We start from the raw sequence: 19062 nt of genomic DNA, 5'->3' as shown, positions 1-19062 counted from the left end.
TGGTGTTAGGACCTGTTTGTCATGTTCACACCCATCTTGGCCCTGAGCCCATAAGCCAGCTCCCAGCCACGCTGACATCTCCTCCCTTCGATGTCTCCTGCTGTCTAGGAGGCTGAGAGCCACCCTCAGTGCCGGCGGCTGCAGCTGAGAGACCTCATCATCTCTGAGATGCAGCGGCTCACCAAGTACCCGCTGCTGCTGGAGAGCATCATCAAGCACACAGAGGGTAGCGCCTGGGGAGGGGCTGGCGTCCAGACTGTGCAAGAGGGTCTAGCTTTAGGTTGTCAGTCTCCCTGGGATCCTGGGTATCTTTCACTATCCCCAAATTTCAGACATTGGAGTCAGGACAGAGAGGTGTTAGGAACCCCAATCTGATTTGAACAGGCCTTCTAGTGGCATAATTGTGGCCATTTACCACAGTCTCTGTACCTTGCAGCTGTAGAGCTGGTTGTGGTAGAGGCAGGAATTCCCAAGAGCTATCAATGTCTTCAAAGCAGTGGTCTGTCTGAGACCTGAAGATGCTCAGTAAAAGTTACCCCTACTACTTGAGGTCCTCGTGTGAGGCAAGGGTGGCTCACCTCCACCCACACCTGCTGGTTTGAAGCAAGCCAGTTGCCATGGATGAATTCAGGCAGATAATAGCTGATGCCATGTTAGACTTCTCAGGCAGAAGCCCCAACCATCTCCTCTGTCCATTTTGGTAGGTGGCACCTCTGAGCATGAGAAGCTTTGCCGGGCCCGGGACCAGTGCCGGGAGATTCTCAAGTATGTGAATGAAGCGGTAAAGCAAACAGAGAACCGCCACCGTTTAGAGGGCTACCAGAAACGCCTGGATGCCACTGCCCTGGAGAGGGCCAGCAACCCTCTGGCAGCAGAGTTCAAGGTAGGAGGCAGAGACTGCAGCACAGTCAACCCCTCACACTTTGTGGGCACCCTTAGGAGCAGAACTCTGGTCAGGGCTTGGAGAGTCTTGGAGGTAGGAGACAAAGACCAGATAGGGTGGCACAATGGAGCCCCAGAAGACACACACCCTGTTATTGTCACCCTGTCCCTAGATGGACAAGGTAGACAGCCCTATGCAAGAAAGACTAGATGTTGGAACTCAGCCTGAGAGAGCAGGGGATCGGGTAGAACTGGAGGTAAGGTGGAGATCTTCTGGGAGGGAATAAAGCTGGAGGCATGGGCAGGAGAAGCACTGTGTGATCTTCTTGGGACTGCAGTTGGCACATGGTAGGGGCAGGTGGGAGACCCAAGTCAGAGCCATCAGTATATCCCCCCGCTGGCACATGGCACATGACTTCACAGTTACCTTTTTGCTTGTCTTCATCCCCCACAAGAGAGTAAGAGCAAGGACTTTTTCTTACTTACCAATTCCCAGCACCTTAACACAATGTCTGGCACACAGTAGGTTCTCAAACGAATGAATGAATGAATGAATGAATGAATGAATGAATGAATGAATGGTGTCTCCTTAACAGAGCCTGGATCTTACAACCAGAAAAATGATCCACGAGGGGCCCCTGACCTGGAGGATCAGCAAGGATAAGACCTTGGGTATGTGCCAGGGGACTGGGACTGAGTGGGAACCTGCAGTGGGTGGGCCTCCCTGGGCTTTTCTCTGTCTTTCCCAAGCATTGAAATATGACTGGAGGTGATAGCTCAGGACATGGGAAGGGAGTAACCAGAGAGAGAAGTGGGGTCACCAGACTCCCAGGGCTTCCTAGAGCCTCCAAGAGCCTATGGCCCTACATTGTGCTCATGAGGGATGAGTGGGCACCAGGGAACGCCTCCCCATGACCATACCCCTCCAGACCTCCATGTGCTGCTGCTGGAGGACCTCCTAGTGCTGCTGCAGAAACAGGACGAGAAGCTACTGCTGAAATGCCACAGCAAGACCGCTGTGGGCTCCTCAGACAGCAAGCAGACCTTCAGCCCCGTACTCAAGCTCAATGCTGTGCTCATCCGCTCTGTGGCCACAGGTACCTGGGGAGATGGTCCAGGCTGGCCTGGGGCTCAGGGACCATGTCCAGCGAATGCTGGGTGAGGCAGGGTCAGTGTGGAGCCTTTACAGGACCTACCTGTCCACCTGTGTTCCTTTCCTCCTGACCCAGCCTAAGCAGGAGGACTGGCCCAAAGTGGGGTAGGATGAGGGTTAGGATGGGGACCAAGAGGAATATAGACAACCTGGCACAGAGGTGATCAGCAGTCCTCAAGCACAGTGCTGGTTTGGATGGGATGTGCACACCCAGGATGGGGTAAGAGTGTCTGAGCAGGACTGGGAAGAATGGGATTAGGCAGAATGAGTAGGACAAGCCTTATCTGCTATAAGAGTGACTTGGGCAGAGTTTGGTTACAGAAGATGTTAGTACCCACGGTACAGAGCTGGGTCCAGTGGACAGAGACGTTTCAATGAGAAGTGCAGTGTGTGTGAGAAAGGGCTCTGGAGCAAAATTCTCTGGATTCACTTTTTTTGTCTGTAAGATAGGAGTGATACCTACCCTACCTCTTGGGGGCATCAAAAGGAATGACAGGTATGAAAAGTTTTATAAAATTATAAACTATAATCCCACTGCTTTGGGAGCCTGAGGCAGGCAAATCACTTGAGGTCAGGAGTTTAAGACCAGCCTGGCCCACATGGTGAAACCTGTCTCTACTAAAAATACAAAAATTAGCCAGGCATGTTGGCAGGCACCTGTAATTCCAGCTACTTGGGAGGCTGAGGCAGGAGAATTGCTTGAACCTGGGAGGCGGAGGTTGCAGTGAGCCAAGATGGCACCACTGCACTCCAGCCTGGGCGACAGTGAGACTCCGTCTCAAAAAACAATAAAAAGTTTTATAAATCCTAAGCACCATACACACATCAGCCATCACTATTATTAGAGCAGGAGAGGAATGGGGTGGCTGTGAAAGATGACATTAGGGGTCCTGGAATTTCCTCTGTCCCTTGTGTAAGTGGGTTCCAAGTGGTCCTCATGATCCACATCTGTCTCGTGCTGCACTCTCCATCCGCGTTGAGGGTCAGGGCTTTGAGTCCCACTCTGTCACCCTGGCCCAGGCTGCAGTCACACCTCCCATCCCTAGTACAGACCCTTCTACCTTCCTTTCCTCACGCAGATAAACGGGCCTTCTTCATCATCTGCACCTCTAAGCTGGGCCCGCCCCAGATCTATGAGCTGGTTGCATTGACATCATCAGACAAGAACACGTGAGAATTGATTGAGGGGTTACCCATAACCACAGTCCCTTTGGGACCAGGGTGGTGTGTATGAGGACGGTGGATAGCAACACCAGGACTGGGCCCCAGAGCAGTGCCTGGACAGGGGGTTGGGAAGGGAAGTGGGAGGTAGGACAGAAGTAGAGAAGCTGGGAGGGGTCATCACCCCTGAGCTAGTCGCCAGGCCCACTTCTGGGAGAATGAGTTTCTGGCAGTCTTCCAGCAGCTGCTGCTGCTGCTGCTTTCCTTCCTGCCCTACTCCCTTCACCGTCAGGCGAATTAGATTCATGCATCCTTCTCAAGCATTTGCCTCCTGCCCAACCCATGTTCTCTGACAGCAGCTACCAGAGGTGGCGTGGTACAGTGGAAGGAGACAGGTCGAGTCAAACAGTTTCCCAACTCCAGGGTTTTCATCTTTCAAAATGTGGCTAATGCTACCTGTTAGAGAATTACTTTAGAGAGAAAACACAGAATGCTTTGCCCAGAGCGTAACAGAGGGTTGGTGTCCAGGATTTGGTAGCTGCAAGTAATATAACCCCAAGGGAGCAGCCCAGGAGGACTGTACAGGGAGGTGGGCACCTGCCAGGCAGAGGGTTCTTAGGACCTGGAGAAGGGCCTGGAAACCTTGCTCCAGTGGGCTCAGTACGGGGTGGTGTGTGCCACTATCTTGCTCTCACTACAGTCCTCTCTGTTCCTGCCGAGCAACAGATGGATGGAGCTCTTAGAAGAGGCCGTGCGGAATGCCACCAGGCACCCCGGAGCTGCCCCGATGCCCATCCATCCTCCACCCCCAGGCCCCCAGGAGCCAGCCCACCAGGGCCTCACACCCAGCAGGTGCAGCACTTAGCCCTCCAGACCCCGCACTCTCTCCACTCCAAACCTCCTGTTTCCTGCTGCTTCTAAGCCCTTCAACCCCAGGGGTGGACAGCCACAACAGGGAAATGCTAGCAGGGAGCAGACAGCTCCAAGCGCTGGCAGATGGAGAAACATGCCCCCATCCCTGCTTCCTGTCCCTGTCCGCTCCCCCACAGTCTGCCACCTGGCTGTAATAGAGCTGAGCCTGAAGTAGGGTGAGGGGGATGTAGAGCAGGGGACCAGAGAAGCTCAGCCAGCAGCCCCCCTCCTCTCCGGGTTGCCAAGCAGACCAGCCAGGTGAGGAGGCCCACACCGTCCTTCTCGGGTCCTACTGCACTGCCCATTCTAACACACGAGTCCAGGGTGGAATCTCATGACATCTCACCCTGAGTTGGTTTCCTCCCTCAGGGTAGAACTGGATGACTCAGACGTGTTCCATGGTGAACCCGAACCCGAGGAGCTGCCTGGAGGTAAGGGCCCTGAACTGTCCTGTGGGAGCCTGCCCAGGCCTTTTTCTGTAGGCACAGGTTGGGTGTGAGTATGGGGCAATGGGTGAGTCCATCGGGGCCCGGGGTGTGAGGTTTTGGTAAAGAGTAGAGAAGAAACAGGGCAGGAGGAAGAATCTGGAAGAGGAAGGAGAGCAGAGTGAACAGACTTAAGAAAGGGTGAACTCGCTCACCTGACCAGAGATTCCCACCCAGCCTCTCTGGGTGACAGCGTCAGCCATGGAAGAAGACGAGCAGTCTGGCGGGATCCACGGGCCCTGCATCCTCCAGGGGGTTACTGTTGGGGAGAGAGATGCGTACTGCAACTATGGGGGTGGAAAACATGGGGGCCTGGGGAGCTCAAAGGGCTTAAGATGCAGTTACTGTGATGGGGACAGCATTCTCATTGAGAGCTTGCGTGTGAAGTAACCTGGGGTCTTGGGTTTCAAGAGAAATCTCGGGCTTCCTGGCTGGGTGTCTGTTGTTTCCTTCTGCTTAGAATGCTTTTCCTCCTAACGCCACACCTCCTTCATGTCTTCATTCCAGTGTCCTCTTGGCCCAATCTGTTTAATACTGTAGCAAGCACTGCCCAGCCCCCAGCCCCATGCCCTGCTGTTGTCTTCTACTTTCCCGTGGAAGTTACTGCCTTCTAACAAACTACATAATTGACTGAAGAGTCTTATTTTTGTATGTCCCTTCACTAGAATGTAAGCTCAACATGGGCAGGGATCTTTTTGTTTTGCTTACTGTCATATGCCAAGAGCCTGGGACAGTGCCGGCCACAGGAAGTTCTCAGTAAACAACAGTAGAACGAATCCGTGTTCCCAGCCCTTTGGCTCCAAAGCTGCTCATAGGCTTTCCCATACAAGCTCTCTCCCTTTCCCTGCCTTCTTCTCTCATCCAAAACAGGCACTGGGCCCCAGCAGAGGGTCCAAGGGAAGCACCCAGTCCTGCTAGAGGACCCTGAGCAGGAGGGCAGTGCAGAGGAAGAGGAACTGGGTGTCCTGCCTTGCCCTTCTGCATCCCTGGATGGAGAGAACAGGGGCATCAGGACAAGGAACCCCATCCACCTGGCCTTCCCAGGCCCTCTGTTCATGGAAGGGCTCGCTGACTCCGCTCTGGAAGATGGTGAGTGCTTCAAGGCCCTGCTGTCAGCCCCTGGTCCCCAGTTGCACAGCCAGTGTGAACCGGCAGGCGCCTGCACCCTCCACCTTCCCGAAGGCTCTCCCTGGTGTGCTTGAGGAGAGATGGATGCAGAGACAGACGTCATTCCCCACCCAACCCCCACCAGCTAGTTGACCAGAGCCCTCCAGGTTCACCTGTGCCTGAGGTCACCACCTTGGGGTCGGTGGAGCAGCACAGTGATCCTTCTGGCGTAGTGTGCCATCCTGTGCTGGGAAGACATCACCCTGTTTCCCTTCCAGTGGAGAACTTGCGACACCTGATCCTGTGGAGCCTGCTGCCAGGTCACACCATGGAAACTCAGGCTGCCCGGGAGCCCGAGGACGACCTGACACCCACACCTTCTGTCATCAGTGTCACCTCTCACCCCTGGGACCCAGGCTCCCCAGGGCAGGCGCCCCCTGGGGGTCAAGGGGACAACACCCAGCTTGCAGGGCCAGGGGGGGAACGACCGGAGCAGGAGGACATGGGTCTCTGTTCTCTGGAACACCTACCCCCAAGGACCAGAAATTCTGGGATATGGGAGTCTCCAGAACTGGACAGGAGTCTGGCTGAAGAGGCTTCAAGCACAGAGGCAGCAGGAGGTTACAAAGTTGTAAGAAAAGGTAAAATAAATGGGAGTGTCCAGTGGGGAGACAAGCTCCCTTGCTAGGTGAGATAAGTCTTCCGAATAGCCGCTTCCTTCCCTATATTCCCCCTGGGTACCGTGTGAGCAGAGACCTACACTTGGTCCTGGATGAAGGAGACACGCTGATACCAGGCAGGCTTTGGAGTTAGGCAGTCGAGATTCAGAGCTTAGCTCTGCCACTTAATATCTGTGTGGCTTTACACAAAATTCTGAATCATCTCTGAACTTCATTTTGTAACACATAAGGACATTTCCTTCTGCCTGGCACAAACCAGCTACCAGCAACCAGTCTCTGTTAGCGCTCCTCACTCATCTGGTCCCACAGAAAAGAGCCGCCCTTCTCAGGAGCCTCAGGCTGGGAAAGACAGGGCAGGTGCAGGCAGCCCCTCACACCAGGCAACAGCACCTAGGGCAGTAGAGGTGGCAGCTGGGACTGGAAGGGGTGGAAGACAAAGCTGAGAAGACATTTGGCGAGTGAGGGGTATGGGGAGTGAATAAGGTGGCAGGGAGGGCACCCCGGGTTGGAAAACACCATGGGCAGCCTTGAGACAAGAAAAGCCAAGACAAGCTCACAGGGAGGCCGACAGGTCTGCCCAGCCCAAGCAGTGAGCCCAGGGAGGAAGGTCCCTGCCCCGGGAAGAGTGGGCTGGTCTGAGAGGGTGGCAAGAAAGGTAGAACAAAACCTGGGGCACATCCGGGGTGGGGTTCCGCGCTAGTGGGCCTGCCCACCCCTGAGGTTCCACTCTGCCGCCCTTCCAGCAGCATTTTTCATTCCATCTGCCCAATGCCCGCCTTCTCCTGGGTTTCTGGGAACTGACCTTCCTTCTCTCTCTGCTGGTGAATTGGTGGAAAGTTCTCTGCACTGCCTGGGATGTCATCGTGTATGATCTTGTGTTCACCTTGTTCTTCCCGTTTTCTCCTCCCCCGTCCTCACCTCCTGCCCTCTCTCCTTCCTGTTCTCTCTCCCTTCCCTTTCCTTGTCTTCTGGTCTCTCCTCTTCCTGGTGGTGGTGGTGTCGGTGCAGCTGAGGTGGCAGGCAGCAAGGTTGTCCCTGCACTACCAGAGAGTGGCCAGTCAGAGCCTGGGCCACCTGAAGTGGAAGGCGGAACAAAGGCTACGGGTAATAACTTTCTCCTTGGAGCTAAAGACAGGCCAGGACTGGAGTGTGGAACTTGTGAGGGCAGAGTCAGACCCCTGCCCATGGTCACACACACACCTACAAGCTCCCTCAGCTGCCTGGAATGGGGAGGAGGAGGAAGATCTGGCTCTAAAGACAGGGATAGGCCCTGTGCTGTCTTAAGAATCCACCTGTCCAGGCTCCTGTTCAGAGTGGCAGGGATAAATGCCTGTGTGCAATTGTGGGAGGGGCAGGGAAGCCTGGCCTGGTTCTGGGGACCCAGTGTCCTTCACCTGATACACGAGCAGCCACTTCCCCACCTCAGCCGCCGCTCCAGTGTCACTGTGGAAATCGGCTGAAAGGGCCCCCCAGGTTCCACGGTGGTTCTCTGTGCTTCCTGCCTGTCAGGAACCCTCCACATCCTTCCTCCAGCTCTCTCTGACACCCCTTGGTTGGGTCAAGGGACCTCCAGAGGATCATGGCATGGATGGAAGAGGGGCAGGGCGGGGCTGCAGTTCATCCAGAGCTGGAGTCAGGCAGGGCAGGAGGGCTGCTGCCTGCTCCTTTCAAAAGAGCCTGAAACCAGTCCACAATCTGTTTACTTAAGGACGGGGAGCCACTCTGATTTCCCCAAATGAAATACTGCAGCTCTGCCACTTCTCCCTTGAGTTCACCACTCAGCATCTCCCCTGGGTTGGGGCCAGACTGAACAAAGTGCCATCTAGAAAATCTCGGGAGTGGCCGAGCGCGGTGGCTCATGCCTGTAATTCCAGCACTTTGGGAGGCCGAAGCGGGCGGATCACGAGGTCATGAGATCGAGACCAGCCTGACCAACATGGTGAAACCCCATCTCTACTAAGAATACAAAAATTATACAAAATTAGCTGGGCATGGTGGCACGGGCCTGTAATCCCAGCTAATCGGGAGGCTGAGGCAGGAGAATTGCTTAAACCCAGAAAGCGGAGGTTGCAGTGAGCAAAGATCACGCCACTACACTCCACCCTGGTGACGGAGCGAGACTCCGTCTCAAAAAAAAGAAAGAGTCTCGGGAGCAGGGCTTTTAGGGGGCTGGCAGACAGTGAGCAAGGCCCGTGTGCTGCAAGTTCATCTGGAGAGGACTGCCTGGCCTGCTCTGTCAGGTGGCTAGGGAATCCCACCGGAGCGGGAGGATAGCTTCAACTTCTCTGTTTGCCTCCTGATCTCATTCTCTTACTGTGGGGACAGGGAACTGCTTTTATGTCAGCATGCCAGCAGGACCCCTGGACTCAAGCACCGACCACTCAGGGGTACCCACAAGCCCCCCTCAGCCTGACAGCGTCCCTGCAGGGCAGGCAGAGCCTCGGCCTCAGCTGCAGGGAGGCAATGGAGATCCAAGACGCCTCAGCCGCTCTCCCCCAAGCCTGGCTCTCAGGGACGTAGGCATGATCTTCCGTACCATTGAGCAACTCACCCTCAAGCTCAACAGGCTCAAGGTGAGGGAAACAAGGCTTGGGTCCCTGCAGGCCTTCAGTCCATCACTCCAAAACCATTCCCCATGAGTGAGATGTGTGTCTTCACGGGAGCCCTAGATCCTGTCCTGGCCCGGGAATCTTCCCCCAGCCACCCTTAAATCACAGCCCCATTCCCAAGGTCCAGCACAGATCAAAGTATGACCCCTTCCCCAGGGGTCTTAGGAATAGAAGGACTTGAGCAGACATTCCCCCGCCAACTCTTCCAGGATATGGAGCTGGCCCACAGAGAGCTGCTCAAGTCCCTCGGGGGAGAGTCATCTGGTGGCACCACGCCTGTGGGCAGTTTCCACACAGAAGCAGCTAGATGGACAGACGGCTCCCTCTCACCTCCCACTAAGGAGCCCCTGGCTTCTGACTCCAGGAACAGCCATGAACTGGGGCCCTGCCCTGAGGATGGTGAGTGAAGCCAGGTCCCTCTCAGTACCTACCATAGGGGAGAAGTCCGCCACCTGGTGAGGACACATCACTAAGCAGTGAGAGATAGTGGCTCTGAGAGTCTGGTTTCCCCTTGAGTGAAACGAATTCATTCCATCAGCTTCAGAGAGGGATCTTTTTAGGGAAGTCCCACAGAAGCTCCCCGGAAAAATGGGGAGCTTAGAATTGAGCCCTCTTTTTCCTTGTATATGGAGGTAACAAACCAGGAGGAGCCTGGTCTCACATCTAAGATCTGTACTTTTTAAAATTACGTATATGTGTGTGTGTGTGTGTATGTGTATATATACATATATAAAATATAAATATTTTCTATTTCTTCGAGACAAGGGCTGGCCTGGCTATGTTGCCTAGGCTGGTCTCAAACTCCTGGGCCCAAGTGATCCTCCCTGCTCAGCCTCTGAAGCAGCTGGGATTGCAGGTGCACACACAGTGCCAGCCTAAGACTGGTGCTGATTAAATGGTTCAGAACCACACTGGGTGAGCCAGGGACACAGCTATGTCATAACTCAGGAAGACAAGGCATGTACCTACCTGATCTAAGGGCTTTAGGGGCTGATGAAAGTGGAGTTCAGTAGACAACCCTTTTCAAGCCCTGCAAGAAAGTGGGGTTTCTGGAGGAGAAGGAAGGTGCTGAAGGGGCTGCTCTCGTGAGCCTGAAGACTTTCTAGACAGATCATGTGGAAGCAGTCACCTCAGGCTGGCCAGTTCCTTACCTTCATCCTCCTCCCACAGGCTCTGACGCCCCGCTGGAAGACAGCGCAGCAGACGCAGCCGCGTCACCAGGACCATAACCGTGCAAACCACCAAATCCTCTGTGTCCCCACTCCTCCTTCAGGCACTGGCCTGAGACCAGGGCACAGGGTAGGGGGGATCCCAATGCTCCTCCCTGTGGAGGAGGCAGTTGGGGAAACTAGGATCCAGCCAAGGCCTTGGGGGAGACCCGCATGTTGCTTGGTCTGCTCAAATCGAAGTCAAGTTTCAGTGTCTTTTCCCTCCCTCAGCCCAACCCTCCAAGGCCTTGTGTCTCGAAAGCATGCTGACTGCATTTGAAAGGCCCCCACTCACCATGGTCTGCCCTCACCCTACATGTGCGTGCACGCCTGTATGTGCGCTGCCCTCAGACATGCAAGTGAAAGGAGGAGGCTTCTGTGTAAATGCACTTTCTTCCTCCCTCTTTCTCCGTAAGACCCCAGGCGGAGGTGGGTGCCTCCCCTCCCCTCTTTGTCACTTTGGTTTCCTATAAATATGTATGTATCGTATGTGCATCTTTGCTATTGTAAATAACTTTGACCTTTTTTGTTTCTGTTCCTGAAGTGCTGGAGGCAGTTATATGGAAGAAGCTGCTTAGGGAAGAGGGGGTTCACTTTTATCTCCTAGTTAACAACCCAGCTCGAGGATCGAGCCTAAAGGGGGAGCCAGGCCTGAGTGTCCCTGTTGCTGTGAGTGGGAAGGTCTTCTGGCTCCCCGTCCCACCTGGCTCCAGAGCCTGCCCTCCACAGCTTGCTGCCGGGCTACTCCCTCCCTCCCTGGACGTCTCATCTTCACAAGATGGGGACCATGGGGAGTTTCTTACCCCACCTATGTCCCTCCTTCCCCACCCTGTCCCTGTAGAGAACCAGTGAAGCAGGTACGGAGCTGAAGACTGGGCCCAGGAGGTGGGGATAGCGGGTCTGAATGCTGAGTCCCTGAATTCACCCAGGACCATCCAAGCGGCCACCACAGCATTGGCCCCATCACCATGTCCTCACCCAACTCTCCCTGATGAATAGAATATACACACTGTGCTAGGTGTATATATACATATATATATATATAAATATATATATAATATATAAAATATAGATATGGAAATGACTGTTTTGCTGTTAAGATAATGTATACTCTTTTATTTTATTCCTTTCATGGTTAAGATTTTTTTTTAAGAAAAGTTAAATATTCTTCAATGGTGGTATGTGTGTTTCTTGGAATCACTGTGATAAAAGGTACGGTGTTTGTTCCCTGTAAGACTGGATAGGATTGGATAGTGGGAACCAGAGGGAGCCCTCTCATCCCTAGACCCAGGTCTTGCCTGTTCCCTCGCCTGTTCCTTCAGATGTGTACTCGCTGAACTAGGGGCTGGGCAAACTGAAGTTATACAACCCCCATGGAGAAAACATGACAAGACACTGATTCCACACACAAACACACATATATATGTATATAAAGGAGCAGTGGACCCATAGTCAAGAGGTCTCATGAGCTGCGCTCAATGAGCTTGAGGACTTTAAAAGCCAAACCTAAGCCGGAGGGTTGCCTTGGGCCTGGCCAGTTCGTCACTGTCATCCATCCACATCCTCCCACAGACGCAGCCACATCACCAAGACTAACCATATCACCTCTGTCTCCTGACATTCAGTGTTAGATTCAAGTGACAAACTCTCTTCCAGCCCTAACCCTGACTCCCTCTCACAATCCTCAGCTATGTCCTCATTAGGGTACAGTGTATTTGGGCATCAGAATTGATACAGGAGTCATTAATGATGAAGGGTGGGATAAGGATATGGGCTGAAGGGGTCACCGAAGCTCTGGAGGACATGGCAAGGTTCCCTGCAGAAGCTGGGGTGACCATCCAGCACCTCAATGTGTTCAGTGTTGGGAATTCAAAGAAATGATGGGTTTTTCCTGGAGAAGCTCGCTCTACAACCAGCTGCAGAGACAGGGGCAGTCAGACTAGGAGGGCTCCAGGCACTCAGAGGCAGGAGACAGGCCTAAGCGCCACTGAGCCACACAAAGTAAGATGGCAGGACAAGGGAATTCTAGGTAGGCAGAGGCAGTGGAGTGAGGGAAGTAGGACTAGAGAATGTGGAACAGGTTGAATCTGCTCAGAAGTGAGGAAGGAAGGCTGGTCCTTGTTGATCTGCGCCTTCTCGGACACTGCTATAGGTTACAGGTGGGCTCCCCAAAGCCACCTGCAATGGCAGGTGACCTCAGTGGAGGCAGCACTGAAGGGTAAAGGTTTGGGGACCGTGACTTGGCTCAGGAACCTCACACCTCTGGTTTCAGATTGCTGACTTCTGCAGGTGGGTTATTAGGGTTCATGTTCAATGCTTAGCCTTTGCTATGTAGATGTTGAGCGTTTAGCACCCTCTCCAAAGTGGCCTGCCAAGCCTTTGTTCATTTTCTTAAGCTGAACCTTACCTCTCCTCCAAAGTAGTCAAACACCTGGGCCAGCCAGATGGGAAAGCTTGCTTAATTCCTCTGCTTTACCTACTCCTGCTCCCACTCTCCTCCCAAGCTTGTGCGTGTCAGTTATTAATCCCTATCCCAAATCTTTCTGAATGCAAACCCTGGCATAATACATGTCCCCTAGGGAACACGGTGGGGCATGGCTATTGCCTGAGCAAGGAAGAACTAGCCCCCAGGAGGCAGAAGGGCAATGTCCCTGGCTAACTGAGGCCAGAGGGGCTGAGATCATCCCCAGCAGAACTGTAATTCAGACCCCTTTTCTGCCATTCTTGGCCATGTAACATGGACAGACACAAAATCTAAATGTTCCAAGTAGTTCTGGAAGAAAGTTTTCAGACAACCTCAAGGAAAAGTATAGCAACAGACTTTGTTATTGGTCTGAGATCTCCCCCAGGGAGGTCAGCCCACACAGGGACAGGAGGTGCTTCTGAGTCTCAGAGGCAAGCAGGTGGGAGGGGCTAGGGGAAGAATGCCATGGCCTCATCCTCCCTGAGTTTGGCCTTGATGGGATCCCTTGGCAACATCAGCTCCTGGATTATGGCGTACGCAGGACATTGTGGGGCAAAGCAATTTTTCTGAAAAGAAAAGGAAGGCTGACATCTGACAAGAGGAATGAAGATTAGTCCTCTGGGAGAAAAAAAAAAATGGTCCTGGTGCAGGGTGGGTTAGGGGCTGGGGGACATGCAGAAAAAGCCGAGTGATTAATACTGCTGATCTTCCAGCAAGAGGAACGGAGGTTATGTTGTGATTTTTACAAAGAAGCAGAGAAACTACAGAGCTTCCTTGGAAATGGGGAGACAGAAGCTGCCTGCAGCAGCTGTCTAGTGTGACAGCTGATTGATAGGGGCAAGCTCTGCTTCAGCAGGAGAGAGTGAAAGGGACTCACAGCGAGGGACAGCCACAGCAGCCCCACTGGACCCTTGGACACACTCTTGGCCTTGGAGAACTGCATCTGATACTGCACTGTGGCGAGGAAGCCCTCCAGACCCACCTCTGTGATGCGGTTCCCTGGTGGAAGGTGCAGACAGGTGGCCTCTTAGCACCACAGGCCTCACTGGCACCTGACACACCAGACATCCCCAGCAACCCAGTTCCTCCAGCTCCCCACTCCAGACTCACTGGCCCAGGCACACCTTTCCCTGACCTGACCCTTCACCCAGCTCTTCACACACACCCCATCTAACTCCCCTCATTACTCCAATCGCCTGTCCCCAGCCTCCCAGACTCAGCACTTCCCCTGGCCCCTCAAGCCGTGTGCAAGAGAGCCTTGGGGAACATGTAGCCCAAAGATGGGAGGACCAGGTCTGCTCCATAGAGTCAGGGCAGACACCCTCAGGCAGGACAGGACCCAGGTAGCCTCATGGCAGGAGGACAGAGGAGGTTGGCAGACATACGGAGGAGGTTGAGGTGCAAAAGGACCTTGTTCCCAGGCATGAAAACTTTCCCATCTCGGTGCTCCACAGGCTCCAGGAGAGGGTTGATCACCTCAGTAGCCTCAACAACCAGCTGCTAAAGCAGAATACTAATTGCAGCAGACAGCAGGGGAGCTGGTCAACAGGCCATTCATTCATTCATTCAACATACATGTTTTGACTGCCGGCTATAGTCCAGGCTTTGTCCCAGGTGCTGGGGATACAAAAATAAATAAGCCCATACCCTCAAGAAGCTCCTTTGTGTTGGGGAGCCAGAAAGTGAAAGTAACGTGGTCTAGAGTGAGCACTGATAGAGGCAAACTCAGAGCACTGTGGGAGCACGGAAAGGGAATACCTAGGCCAGGCCAGGAAGGGTCTCCTGTGAATGCACATCATGTACGGGAAAGGTGTTCTAGGCAAAAAAGCAGGTGCAAAGGCTCTGGAAGTGTGAAACAGTATGTCACGTTCAGGTTTTACTAAGTGTTTCCTAACACCTAGAGCAATGAGGAGAATAGATTGGAGGGAAGTGACTGACAATGACGGGCACGATGAAAAGAAATTGCAATAGTCCTAGTGACAATCAGCAGCCTGATGAAGACAGAGGCAGAGATGAAAAATGGAAACTGAAAGCCAACCCCAACCTCTTCCTGCCTCTGAACATCCTCTTTTGTAAGATTTTGTCTTGGGTGCCAGAGAAGACTCCTGAAAGGAGACGGGCCCTTCCCTGCCTAGGGTGTGCAGGGAGTCTTCCGATGGAAGCAAAAAGTACAGAGAGGCAGATGCTCAGGCAGCTGACAGAATGGAGGGATGAGGGACGGTAGGAGCACTGGAGGCAGCCCAGGAAGACTTCCAATGCAAGCAGCAAGTTGGTCCAAGTTGAAAGGGGGCACAGAAGATCCAGGGGCAAGAGAGAGAGGGTCTGAAGAAGGACCTATGCACAGGGTAGCGTGGGGCAGTGCCATGACCATAAAAATGCGCTGGCTTCCTCAGGGAGCTGCTGAGAGGGGCAAAAAAGAAGACACTTTGTTCCTATGCAACAGTCCAAGCAAGTGATGGAGGTGGTGATGAGGAACTGAGGGCCTCTGGGGAAGCAGCCTGGCTGAGTTGAGACAGCAGATCCAAAGTGTGGGCTACTAATAGACAAGTAAAAGTAGAATAGGCCTGCTCCCACTATTCCCACAGAAGCCCAGGGTGAGATGGGAGGGGGTTTCAGGTGAGGTTGGGAGAGGAGTGGAGGACAAATTTGAAAGTAAATGGCTGCTGCCACAGCATGGGGCTGGAGACCACATTCCAGCAGGGGCTAGGGTGAGAGGTCTCAGGCAAGCCTGGAATCCCAGGGGTGTGCCCCCTGCCTCCACTCCTCCTGGCAGCTTACCTCGGACTCCGGGAGGATGCTGCGCTTCTCTCTGCTCCCGATCTTGATCCCTTTTATCCTGCTTGGCTTCTGCTCAGGGATGGTTACCTCTGGGGCCAGAAGAGCAGCCAGAATGCACAGTGCACACTTCTAATGCCACCCAGCCTCCCTCCCCAGAAAGAACAGGCTAGATGAGGCAAAGAGACCCCCCAACTTTGGGTTTGGGTCCAACAGAAACGGCTGGAGGGGGCTGGGTGTAGTAGCTCACACCTGTAATCCCAGCACTTTGGGAGGCCAAAGCAGGAGGATCACCTGAGGTCAGGAATTTGCAACCAGCCTGGCCAATATGGTGAAGCCCTGTCTCTACTAAAAATGCAAAAATTAGCTGGGCGTGGTGGCGCATGCCTGTAATCCCAGCTACTGGGTAAGCTGGGGCAGGAGAATTGCTTGAACCCAGGAGACAGAGGCTGCAGTGAGCCAAGATCGCACCTCTGCACTCCAGCCTGGGCAACAGAGTGAGACTCCATCTAAAAAAAAAAAGAAAAGAAAAAAAGAAATGACTGGAGGGGGCCCCAGCTAGGTGGGTGGGTTCTTTGAAGACAGGGCCACAGAGCTCCAGCTCCAACAAGAGGAATGAGGACAGCAGTGGGTCAGGATGTCTGGGCTGGATGCGGCTCTCCACATCATCCCTCTGTAAGAAGGAAATCAAGCCCAGAGGGACATGGCGAGATGAGCTCCAGGCAGGCGCACCCAGGCCCAGAACAGCCTCCTGCACCCGTCCAGGCACTCTTCCCTCCTCCACACAGGAAGGTGCCGCCAAAGGGCGCCCGCACTTACTCCCCTTGCCTGCCTTTGTGGCATCTTCTTTCTTAGGGGTTCCTTGTGTGGGTGACTGCCCAGACCCCGACTTCTCCTCTTTCTTGGCCAATTCCTGTGGAGAATGTGAGAAGAGAGGTGGAAGTCCCACCTCCGGAGGGGATGGGCAGTGGTGAGGGAAGGAGCCCAGATTAGGACCTGCAGCCTTAGGGGGAACTTCAAAGGCCCATGTGACCTTCTTCCCTCCACCGCCTCTGCACACGATGGAAGCCCCCTCCCCTGTCCATCCAGTGCCCAGGCTCTGTCCCATTGCACACCTACCCATGACTTCTCCTTTTTCTTGCCCAGGCCCTTAGGGGTTTTCGTTGTCTGCGTCTTGTCTGTCTTGTCCACCAATGCACTATTGCTGATCCCTACCATCTGACTCTTCTCACGGTCCGTTTTGGAGTCCCCATGTCGAGAGGAGGAGGGCTGTGCTCACAAATGGGAGGGAAAGGAGGAAGAAGCCAGAGTCCCTTCCTCAGTGGGGGCATGAAAGGTAGCTGTATGCATACTTGGGGAGCAGTCGAGCTGACAAGCACCCTCCCACCCACCTCCCTGCCTAATAATCTGTATAGGACTTCTCTGGGGTGAGATGCTCTGGGGAAGAAATAGCAGACGGACCTGGGTAGGGGTGATATGAACGGTGAGGCAGGGTCTCAGATTCTCATATTGAGGGAAAAAAATAGCAGCTTTTATTGAGCTAAGTGCCAGGCGCTATTTTAACTGCATTGCAGGAAATAAGTCACTAAATCCTCTCAACAGTCATGAAATAGGTACAATTACCCACTTACAGATGAGGAAACTAAGGCAATGAGAAGTTAAGTAACACAGGCCAGGTGCAGTGGCTCATGCCTGTAATCCCAATACTTTGGGAGGCCAAAGTGGGCAGATCATTTGAGACCAGGAGTTCGAGACCAGCCTGGTCAACGTAGCAAAACCCCATCTCTACTAAAAAAAAATACAAAACTTAGCTGGGCGTGGTCGCACACACCTGTAATCTCAGCCACTCAGGAGGCTAAAGCAGAAAAATCGCTTGAACCCGGGAGGCAGAAACGTCAGTGAGCTGAGATCGCACCACTGCACTCCAGCCTGGGCAACAGAGCCAGACTCTGTCTTAAAAAAAAAAAAAAAAAAGTTTAGTAGCTTGCCCAAGATTACAAGCTGGGATATGGATGAGCCGGATTTCAGGTCCAGATGTTCTCAATCTAGTGTGGTATCTCTGAACCAGTACACTCTACTGCCCATGAGGTGGTTATGCAATTAGAGCCTGCCCAGCAGGCGCCTGGCAAACGTCTGTGCACAAATCGGAGGGAAAGACAGTCACGACAGAGGGTGGAGATTAAACCGGATGGCCAGTTTGCTGAAAAGCAGCGGACTTGGGGAGTGGGCTCGAGGGTCAGAGGCGCTCTCCGCTGGTCCTGGCGCCTTGGGGCTCCTCACCGATCGCGAGCGCTCCTGCGTCCCTTTCTCCAGCAGGAGACGCCGGCGCTCCACCACCTCCGTGTGCGTCAACTCGAAGGCGCGCAGGACCTGAAGGAGGCTGGCTCTCAGCGGTCGGCTGCCTTGGCCCGTCCACGCCCCGGCCCCACCTGGTCGGCACACCCACCTCAGCCAGCTTCAGGGCGCCCTTGTCCTGGATGCGATTGTGGGCCAGGGACAGCCAGAGCAGGGAACGGTTCAGCCGGAGACCCTAAGAAGCGGGCAGGGACGCGTGAGCCGCCTGAGGCGCCCCTGCTCCCAGCGGGTCCCTCCCGGCCGCGCACGCACGTCGGCGATGTAGCCCGCGCCCTCGTCCCCGATGTGGTTGAAGCCCAGGTTGAGCGAGACGAGGGTCCGGTTGCAGCTGTGCAGCGTGGACAGTGCCTGGCCCAGGAGTTGCGCCCCGCGGTCGTCGATGTTGTTGTTCCGCAGAGACAAGTGCGCAATCCTGGGGCAGCCAGAGGGAGAATGTGGGTCGCTGGAAACGGTACAGGGCGCCCGCCGGAATACGGGAGACTTGAGGGCTTGAGGGGGCCGTCTGGTCTGAGGATGTAGGGGCAGGAATCGACAGCCCTTGCCGAGATGGTAGGGGGACAAGGAAGGGCGGGGACTAAAAATGGCTTGGAATTTCGAGACAGGCCCAGAGAAAGGGTGTGAGGGCAGGGAGTCTCACGTGCTGTCCAAGGCCATGAGCTTATGATAGGACTGCTCCGGCAGTGGGTTCCCCTCCAGAGACACCTTCCTGAGGGCAAGTGAGATCTGAGAACTAGAAGGTACCACTGAGGCCAGGTAAGGGAGGGGAACAGAGAGGAAGTGTGCTTCCCTGGGAAGCAGCTAGGAAGCAGAGTCGAAGGATTGCCCCCCAATATAGGAAAGATATGTGACAATTCCCCAGACTAAAAATTAACAGGTGTGCCTGTTGTGAAGGGGCTGCTCCCCAAAGTTGGTGACCCAAGGTAGGGTGGCCCCTAAGATGGCCTTCAGTGGTCCCCACCTCCTGGAACTCATGCCCCTGGGTCATCACTTCCCCTTGAGTGTGGACTTCATATTAGAAGTGACTCACTTCTGGCCGAGCACGGTGGCTCACGCCTGTAATCCCAGCACTTTTTGAGGCCAAGGCAGGCGGATTGCCTGAGCTCAGGAGTTTGAGACCAGCCTGGGCAACAGGGTGAAACCCCGTCTCTACTAAAAATACAAAAAGTTAGCGGGAGGTGGTGGTGTGTGCCTGTAATCCCAGCTACTTGGGAGGCTGAGGCAGAAGAATCACTTGAACTCCGGAGGCAGAAGTTGCAGTGAGCCGAGATTGT

The 19062-nt window shown here is 54.1% G+C and overlaps 2 protein-coding genes across 3 annotated transcripts in view; one reads left to right on the top strand and one right to left on the bottom strand.

Annotated features, from left to right (window-relative positions):
* Window positions 1-11370, top strand: part of ARHGEF11 (Rho guanine nucleotide exchange factor (GEF) 11) — a 108153-nt gene extending 96783 nt beyond the window's left edge. For both annotated transcript variants that reach the window (XM_011992830.1, XM_011992829.1), the window contains 13 exons: window positions 109-226; window positions 705-883; window positions 1479-1554; window positions 1812-1979; window positions 3115-3205; window positions 3923-4048; window positions 4478-4539; window positions 5464-5682; window positions 5979-6341; window positions 7389-7484; window positions 8706-8953; window positions 9199-9388; window positions 10160-11370. In XM_011992830.1, coding sequence (XP_011848220.1) covers window positions 109-226; window positions 705-883; window positions 1479-1554; window positions 1812-1979; window positions 3115-3205; window positions 3923-4048; window positions 4478-4539; window positions 5464-5682; window positions 5979-6341; window positions 7389-7484; window positions 8706-8953; window positions 9199-9388; window positions 10160-10218 — 1995 coding nt within the window. In that variant the 3' untranslated portion in view covers window positions 10219-11370. The remainder of the gene's footprint in view (window positions 1-108; window positions 227-704; window positions 884-1478; window positions 1555-1811; window positions 1980-3114; window positions 3206-3922; window positions 4049-4477; window positions 4540-5463; window positions 5683-5978; window positions 6342-7388; window positions 7485-8705; window positions 8954-9198; window positions 9389-10159) is intronic.
* Window positions 11371-13000: 1630 nt separating this feature from the next.
* LRRC71 (leucine rich repeat containing 71) overlaps window positions 13001-19062 on the bottom strand; it is a 12251-nt gene continuing 6189 nt past the window's right edge. Inside the window, exons 6-15 of the mRNA XM_011992828.1 lie at window positions 18429-18497; window positions 18044-18203; window positions 17883-17966; window positions 17717-17806; window positions 16556-16705; window positions 16256-16349; window positions 15440-15528; window positions 14047-14158; window positions 13539-13660; window positions 13001-13227 (exon numbers count right to left, since the gene is read on the bottom strand). Of these exons, the coding sequence (XP_011848218.1) occupies window positions 13111-13227; window positions 13539-13660; window positions 14047-14158; window positions 15440-15528; window positions 16256-16349; window positions 16556-16705; window positions 17717-17806; window positions 17883-17966; window positions 18044-18203; window positions 18429-18497 (1087 nt within the window). The 3' untranslated portion in view covers window positions 13001-13110. The remainder of the gene's footprint in view (window positions 13228-13538; window positions 13661-14046; window positions 14159-15439; window positions 15529-16255; window positions 16350-16555; window positions 16706-17716; window positions 17807-17882; window positions 17967-18043; window positions 18204-18428; window positions 18498-19062) is intronic.

This window comes from Mandrillus leucophaeus, unplaced genomic scaffold, assembly GCF_000951045.1.
Source record: "Mandrillus leucophaeus isolate KB7577 unplaced genomic scaffold, Mleu.le_1.0 Scaffold418, whole genome shotgun sequence".
Lineage (NCBI taxonomy): Eukaryota > Metazoa > Chordata > Mammalia > Primates > Cercopithecidae > Mandrillus > Mandrillus leucophaeus.
Note: the sequence above shows the minus strand (reverse complement) of the source record. Positions and strands in the feature narration are given on the sequence as shown.